Source organism: Dermacentor silvarum, chromosome 11, assembly GCF_013339745.2.
Source record: "Dermacentor silvarum isolate Dsil-2018 chromosome 11, BIME_Dsil_1.4, whole genome shotgun sequence".
Taxonomy (NCBI): domain Eukaryota; kingdom Metazoa; phylum Arthropoda; class Arachnida; order Ixodida; family Ixodidae; genus Dermacentor; species Dermacentor silvarum.
In genome coordinates, this window is record NC_051164.1 from 43,572,032 (window position 1) to 43,580,770 (window position 8,739).

At 47.2% G+C, this 8,739-nt stretch overlaps 1 protein-coding gene across 1 annotated transcript in view; it reads right to left on the reverse strand.

Annotated features, from left to right (window-relative positions):
- LOC119432541 (ras-related protein Rac1-like) overlaps positions 1-4,160 on the reverse strand; it is a 29,005-nt gene extending 24,845 nt beyond the window's left edge. Inside the window, 4 exon segments of the mRNA XM_049658287.1 lie at positions 953-988; positions 990-1,045; positions 1,048-1,067; positions 3,988-4,160. Coding sequence (XP_049514244.1) covers positions 953-988; positions 990-1,045; positions 1,048-1,067; positions 3,988-4,106 — 231 coding nt within the window. The 5' untranslated portion in view covers positions 4,107-4,160.
- Between the last annotated feature and the right edge of the window lie 4,579 nt (positions 4,161-8,739).

Genomic DNA, 8,739 nt, shown 5'->3' on the forward strand with positions numbered 1-8,739 from the left:
AGCTGCAAACTACATGTTTACATAACGTTAAAGTATTTGTATTTACTTCGTTCTATCCAATAATTCGTTATATCTGGGATCGTTGTATTGAAGTTTCACTAATGTAAACCCCACGGCGTGTGTTCGCGTTCACTCCACCTTTGGGAGGAAATGTGAGGTAATAACTGCGATTTTGCTCACACGAATACGAAATACGGAAATGCTCCCACGATCGGTAACCGCTTATGTAATTTAAATGAAATTTGTTTGGGTCAAAAGAAAAAAAAATATTTTGCATCGTTAGTGGGAGCGGCAAATTCGATTAAGATTATCACATTTTCAGAAAAATTTACCGAAGTAAAATTTCAATAACTCAGAACACGAACTTGACAACTACGCAAAAAAACTGATGTCGCAATTTTCTAAAGATAATCTGATCGATATAGCGCTTTAATTGGACAAAACTAACCAGACAACCTATTACAGTTTACGTGGGGAAGGTGTTACTACACTTGGGTGATTTGCGTATGCACTCACGAAACCTTATTATGTTTTAGAACCACGTCGCTAGTATCAGTTTATCGCACTCGAAAAGTCGCGCAGTTTACAGAATTTCACAATTTATTTTATTAGCATACAATTACGTACCTACTAATTTGACGATTCGATTGAAAACCGAGTTAAGTTGACAATATAGGCCATCGACTTTCCTAAATCGACGGCCTTTATTAAAGTTCCGCTCTTACGGTCACTCCCCCTTAACCTTGTTTTTTTTTACGTTCAAACTTGGTTTAATATGATTTCAGGGTTGCTTAGCTATAGTGAGAGAATTTCTTTCTTCACGTGTATTTGAATAAGAAAAGTGGAGTTCGGCTTGAACTAAAAACTTCACTTACATTCCCCCTATATAACAAAAGACAAAGGTCTATCTAATCAATCAATCAATCGATCGCTCAATCAATCAATCACTGACCCCAGGGTAGGAAAGCGGCCTCAGCTTCTCGTAGTCCCTCTTGACCCGCGGTGTCCCACAGCGTCAGGTTGGCAGTGACGCCGTCCACGACCAAGCTCCGGCGTAGTTGTCGAAGCTGCGAGCCGGTCATGTGCCACGTTGAGTGCGAGAGACCACCGCGTGTTGCAACACACACCCCCTGACACTTATCTGCTTCCGGCCTAAGCACAAGCGAGGTTGGCAACACGACCCTATGTCTCGATATAAAAAGCCATCACCCGACAAACACACATGCAGGCAGACATGCAGATAGATAGATAGATAGATAGATAGATAGATAGATAGATAGATAGATAGATAGATAGATATATGATACTGCTTATAGACGTGTAGTCCATGTAATAGGGCTAAGACAACATCAACATAACACACAACCGTACTTCAGAGATGTGAAAAGGGAGGAATTTAATAGGAGGAACTACCATAAATCAATTGACGCTTTAATTTAAAAGGCCATTTGCATGAATAACATTTCGGGATCGTGTGTTAAAGGGCAACTCTGGCAATATTTCGATGCCAACGAATGCAGATGAAAGTCACTGTACATTCCTCTGCACACTTCCGTCATATATCTCCTCAAACATTCAGGCTTGATAGTTGCGCAGATTCTTTACAAATTAATTTTGGTAATTCCTTCGAACCACCTACCTTGCCTTCTCCTCAGCTACTGGCCAGATTGTGTTATGGCGTAAAAGGCGGCATACGCAGAGCATGCTGGGAATGAATGGCAGACGACAGCGTGAGCAGCCGGTGATCCTGATAGTAGTTTCTGTCGCGAGAAGTCACGTTCTGTGTGAACGGGCAAGTGATGAGTTGCAAGTGATGTTGCATTGTTGGCTGCGGCGAACTTCATCCCTCGCCAGCCGCACACACAGTTTGAGGCGATGTCGATCGCGTTCAGCCGATGTTAGGCTTATCAGTCGCCGAGTTCGTGAGTCCACTATACCGGTGGACCTGAGCGACTGACCCGAAGCTAATTAAGCATTAGGATGGATGAAAGTGTTTTTGTAGTTCAGTTTTGGCCATACGGATTTGAAATAAACTATTATCCGTGCACTTCGCATAGCGTAAACACAAAAAAGTTGTCGCAGTTTCACCTGAAAGGCGAAGCATCAATTGCGATAGCAAATTTGTAGAGAGCTATACGGAGTAATGATAGTAGCTTTATCAGCTGTATAAACTTGGACATGCAGCAGCACCGGCAACACGCAGAACTGTTGTCGACGCCGTCGGCGTTTTGCCCACGTTCGCACAAAATGCGTGCGGCGTTGGTGACTGTTGCCGGAGCCTCTGATATAAATAGGTACTTGGTGCCGCAGCTAAACGTCCCCTCCCTCCCCCCCCCCCTCCCACGGCCTTTCACGTTGCTCTACATATATGGTGATTGTAAATGAGGAAAGAGACGCCTACTTCTGCAGCCCTTAAGGGAGCACGGCACAGAACGTGCGTTTGTTCTCCGCCGTGCGTTCACTCCCCGTGAAAGCGCGCGTCCCTCGCGCCCTTTCACTCGCACATACAGCGTTCGGCGGCGCGCGGCGACGATTTCATCTCCATTGACGTCATACGGAACCTCACGGCGACGGCGACGCCGACGGCAGAAATCTGCTTTGGAGTGTCCATATAATTGCTATCGCAATAAAAGCGATAAGCGACGACACGGCGCCTCTATCAACATCAATACGTCGCCGTCCTCGAAGGCTACACCAATCACACCAACGCCTCCTTAGTCGAGGAGGCGCTGATCGCCCTCGCGGGCGCTTCCCTAAATTAAATGTAAATATGCACATGGGTGTTTTTTATGCATCGTTATGCTGATTCATTATTTAGCTCCCAAGGTTCACGGTTTGCCTCTTATCCGAAATGGGCAACAAGCGGAGGCCTCTAGCTTTGATACAGCATGCTAGCGACCGTCTCATTCACTTGCCGACGGTGTCAGTGTATACTGGCATCGGCGTTCCCGCGAAAGAACTACACGTTTTTAAATGAACGATAATACGCGCAAATTCTTAATCTGTGACTGCTTTATAGAACACATGAATTGCGTATACATGAAAAGAGTACGAAGAATGGTAAGTATAGGCCGAATAACAACATGCATACTATACGGTCTCCCGCTCGCTGTTTTCGAAGGTGCCCGGCGCTCGCGACAGAGTGATGAAACAGGGCTTACATGCAAAAATGTTGCGTCCTTTGCTATGTTCTGACATTATTTGATGTCAGTGATGCGCGGCTTGCGTTATATTTCAAGGGAACGACGAGCGGTCGCTGTACCATGCCGATGTAAACAACTGCACCGGTCAGTGCTTTGGACATTCAGCGGCGTTTTTACGAGGGAATTGTGCGCTCTATAAATCAAAATACAAATGCGCAAAGCAGCGCTTCTTATTGGAAGTACGCGAAAAGCTTCCCTAAGAAGCGGTAAAACACTCCAAATAGCAAGCAGCACATATCGAATCAGTGGTTAGGGCTACCCTCGATCATGCTGCAGCGCGTTGCTCAGCGCGCTGGCTCTCGTGGTGACGGTTCGAATGCGAGCGGCGATTCATGGCTATACATTGAATTCCTCGGAATCGTAGCTGTCACTGTTTGACAGCTTCGAAGAGCTGGTGCACCTGTCATTTGTCACCCGAAGACATTGTGCCAATGGTCCGGCGCGGTTGCGGATTACAGTGACGGATCAGCTGAGCGTCTGCTCTTCACCGCTTTCGTTCTGCACGCTGGCAGGACCGGCTACCGACATGCCCTGAGCACGACGTGGCCTTGAGCGCCTACCAACGGGCTTCTTCGATTTTCAGAGTTCTGGCACTCCGATGAAGGAGAAGAAAGCTGTTTAATGAAAAGCGGAGTGGTTAGCCCGCGTATATTTGCCTATACATGCTACTTTGCAGGAAATAGTACGGAGGGGAAGAAATGCCCTAAAAGAAGGTGGGCTCGATGAAAACACGCAAGGTGAGTGTACACCTTACGCGCGTTCTTAGAGTTGCGAGGCTGCTCACACGGTCGGCTCGTAGTCGGTGCCGGGAAAGGCTCCGGTAGTGAATGCGACCAGCAGGCAGGTCTTGCCCACCATGCCGTCACCCACCACCACCATCTTGATGGGCCGACTCTGCGCCATGCCGGCTAGCCCTCGTCGTGCTCCTCCTCACAGCCGGTGGGCTGTCGCTGCCCCTGCTGCAGAGAGAGAGGCTTAGTTAGGTACGTGCGCGTTGATTCCGCGGTGTTCAATTGAAGACTAGCGAATGTAAAACTAGTGCAAATATATATACCGAGATCAAAAGGCGGAGAACTGATAATAAGTATCAATCATCAATCAATCAATCAATCAATCAATCAATCAATCAATCAATCGATCGATGAGTTCATTTTTCACTACAGCGAGCAAGGACATAGGAAGCAAAAGCTAACAGAGATTGGCAAGGCTTCCTAGCCATTCTACAGTCCAGCAGCACAATACATTATATCAGCGGTAGCAATCGGCTGTAGCGCGTGCAAAACCTGATGAGAGATAAAAAAAGTACACACCACGTGTGCGTGAACCAGTCTAAGGATTATAGAATGACTTCAATATATAAACTATACGTCGCATCTCGAGTCTTCTGTCGCAAAATTTTCCCGAATCCTTCAAGCACAAGCGAAGCTAGACGCACGTCAGTGTTTAAACGTGCGTCGAAATCGCACCAACTTGCCCAAAAAGCAGTGTTATTAGGTTAGACGTAGCTGCCACGAACAGCTGGCACGAACCAATCAGGATTGCGATCCTGTCCTGCGTAACCTTCCGCTTCAGTCGCGCGCTCGATATTTTATCGCACGAGTTGCGTCTCGGGCCTCGCCTCGTATTTTTCCATTCCAGTGTCAGATCATACCGAGAAAAAAAAAAAAAAACGTAACTCACACACATAGTTTGTTCTGAAGAATTAAATCACGTCTCTGCAGCTATTCAGGCACATGAAGTTAGAGCCACGTCATCGTTTCATACGGGGTGTTCCTGCGAAACAAATTAAGTTGCCTGTGGCAGATAGCACAATTGTATAGTCCTTGAGCTGGCTCTACTCGAAGAGGCGGGCATTACTTGCAAGCGAAATTTAAATACATAATCGGCTAATTAAGAAAAAAAGCACTAATTAAGTTTCCAACTAATAACCATTGGAATTAGTTGGCGCATATTTCGAAAATGATGTCATCCACACAATTCTTTTTAAGTGGATATGCCAATTGCAGTCGCACCGGCTACAATTTGTAAATTGTGATCTGTGCCATAAGGTAATTAATTAAAACTTAATTAGTGTTTCTTAATCAGTCGATTATGTGGTTCAGTTTCTCGTGCAAGCAATATCCGCCTCTTTGAGCAGACCAGCTCAAGGACTAGGAATTGTGCTATCTGCCACAGGCAACTTAAAAAAAAAGAAATTGTTTGAAGTTTTCGAGACACGTAGACGTGTGCTCGCGTTTTCATCAAACGAATATTCGTCAATTCGCCCAACTGGTTATGTACGAAGATCTGCGGCGCAGAGCACTCGGGTTTCCTCATGAGCCAAAGGACATGCCCTTATGCCGGCCATGCACTATCCGTACTTCAGTTCAACCATGTTATGGAGATGAACGCACTGTAGAAAAGATTGATTGATTGATTGATTGATTGATTGGAAATTCTTCCCTTGAAATGGGTCCTTTATCCACGATCCTTTCAAGTGGCCGGACTATATGCTTAATGAAGCAGACACACACGGCCGTCCCAGGTTAGCAAGTTCTTGTTTTTTGCTCGAAAGGACTGTACATAAATGAACTTATTCAGTTGAAAATAGCTCCAATGAAGTGAGAACAGTTAGCTCTATAGCTTGAGATTTTGCGTCATCATTATCATCCTCAGCCTATATATGCCCACTGCAGGGCGAAGCCCTCTCCTTGCGATCTCCAATTACCCCTGTCTTGCGCTAGCTGATTTCAACTTGCGCCAGCAAATTTCCTAACTTCAATCCTGACTTTGTAACTCCAATGGTCCACTGGTTATGCATGCTACGCATTACATGGCCAGCTCAGCTCCATTTTTTTCTTCTATTATTGTCATTTAGAATATCGGCTATCCCAGTCTGCTCTTTGTGCGGCCCTTAACTTGTTCTCGATCGAGCTTCTTTGTTAACCTCCAAGCTTCTGCCCCATGTGTTAGCATCGGTAGAATGCAATGATTGTACACTTTTCATTTCAACGACAGTGGTAATCTCCCAGTCAGGATTTGACAATGCCTGCCGTATACGCACTCCAACCCAATTTTATTCTTCTGTAAACTTCCTTCTCATGATCAGGGTCCCCTGCGAGTAACTGACCTAGATAAACGTACTCCTTTGCAGACTCTAGAGGCTGACTGGCGATCCTGAATTCTTGTTCCCTTGCCAGGCATAAACTGCGCATAAATGAACATTATCACTCTAAAAAAAATCCAATGAAGCGATTATACTGAATTTTTCCTCTTCGTACCCTAGCTTGCGATTTTGATAATTCTGCGCTATTAAATTCCTTTACAAATACCGTCAGCTGTAGCGTAGAACAAGGTCAGTCAGTCAGTGCAGTGCACGCCGGCCTCCATAAGGCACTGCGTCCAGTGGTAAAAACGAAAAAAAGATGTCGAATAAAGAGGATACGAAGCCGCGGCCACTGCGCCTGGCACGCAGTGCGAACCGCGCGCAGCTCGCCACAAGCGTTTCGGGTCACGCTGCACACGACTACCCGCACCTGGCAGACAGCCGCGCGCCCATCTTGCCCTTCCTCGCAAAGCGTGCGCGAAGCGTTTTTGTACGCGGCCCCACGAGCAACGCTCACGGAGAGCGTGTATAGAGCGCGTCACAGCGTGCACAGCGTATATACAAGCAGCTCACGAAGACGTCACGCGGATTCGTGCAGAGGACGCGCGAAAAAGCGTGACGCGCGGACCGACCAAGAAGCGCAAATGCAATTGCAGAACAGAGGGCATACTTATACGCCTCTGCGGCAGCGATTCGCGCGCTTGGAATCCATGCTTCGCTGCCCGCTTACGCCACGAGAATTTCACCGAGCGGGCGCTTCGCGTGTGTACCTTCCACCACCTGCAACCTTGCTATTCTACCTACCCAAGTAGCAGTATACTGCCGGAACAATAATGGGTCAACGACGTTGTCTAAATTAATGGGCCGGCGTTGTCCGATATCGGGCCATGTGACACCCAGTATTGAACATTGTCGCTGTGCTTGGTGAAGCTTCAAAGTACCTTCTGGCATTCGCAAGAGCGAGCGTAAGCAACTCGGCGACAGCTCGTGCCATTGAGCAGCTGCGACCGGATTCTCAGTCGATCTGCTTATGCGTTACTTAAACGCCGAGGACGACCTGCCTGCTTGTCGCGAGCGCTCCAAGGTGCTTTCTAGAAATGTTGCCTCGAGGCTGCCGGCGCTTGTCGCGCATAACGTCCCGCCACTGAAAATGCGGAAGGCGCCAAGATGCAAAAAAGGGTGCGAGTTGCGCGGATTTGATGCCTGTCTCTGGGGGGTTTTGGCGCACCTCGGACGGCACACATTAACATCACTTAGCGACGCGCTACGTATACGTGCAGACGCCGTACCTCGTTTCAACCTCAACTGTTGCGGCGGCCATTGCACTCTTTCAGTGGGAAAGGAGGCGGAGCGGGGGTGGAGGGAAGGCCAGTTCGATTGGGGGAGGAAGTCGTTGAATACTGTTGAGCTCTTTCTGAAGATAATTTGAGGATACTTCAACGGGAGTGGTAGGTTGCAGGTGCATCCCCATGGTCAATGTGCTTGAGAAACCATTATCCTGAAATCATATTGCAGCGACAGGCTGCCGTTTATCGTTATGATGGCCATGTGCGACGGTTTGCAAGCATTGCTCTACAGCTGACTTGCTTCGCACAACACAAAAAGAAGCAACAAGGTCCGACACAGAACAGCCATTTTTCTTTCCACAATTCACCGGTCGAGAACAGTGAAAGTGCGGACGCGCAAAAACAAAGCTCATATACCCTGAGGAAGACAGTATAGGGATAAAGGCGTGACATCGATATCTTAGTAACCCTGCCTTTGAACGGCTTTTTTTCTGAAGCAAACAGTTGTTGTGTCGTCGAGTGCTTCCGCGGAGCTGGTCTATACGTCGGCAGCATCTCAAAAAAAGAAAAAGAAAGAGTGACAGGCTATATCTAACAGGCAAGTTCCACAGCTCTTTCCGAAGGCGAACGAAACTTTTGGTAATTGGGCCCTTTGCTGCGTTTCGCAAAATAAAGCGGTTCGATGACGCAGACCTTTGTTTTGTTTGCGCAAAGTCTCGTATTTTTGAAAGTATTACGAAAGTAACGACATACTTTTTTGGGGTATTTAGTGCTCTACTACGGTACTATTGCAATTTCGTTACTTAGTACTCTAACGATGAAAATGTTTACCTGGTTTTTATATCTTCACTTACTTTGCTTCAGTACGTTGTGCATGTCTGGTTAGGATGCTGACCACGAGGTTGCGGGTCCGACGTGGAGGGACAAATTCGATGGGACGGAATGCAAAAGATACCCGTTAATGAACCGCAGGTGGTCAAAATTAACCCGGAGCTTTCTCTTCTTCTGGGATTTTACGTGCCAAAAGCAGTTCCGATTATAAGGCACGCGGTAGTGGAGGGCTCTGGAATAATTTTGACCACCTGGGGTCTTTAACGTGCACTACAATGCATCACACGGGCGTTTTGCATTACGCCTCCATCGAAATGCGGCCGCCGCGGCCGGG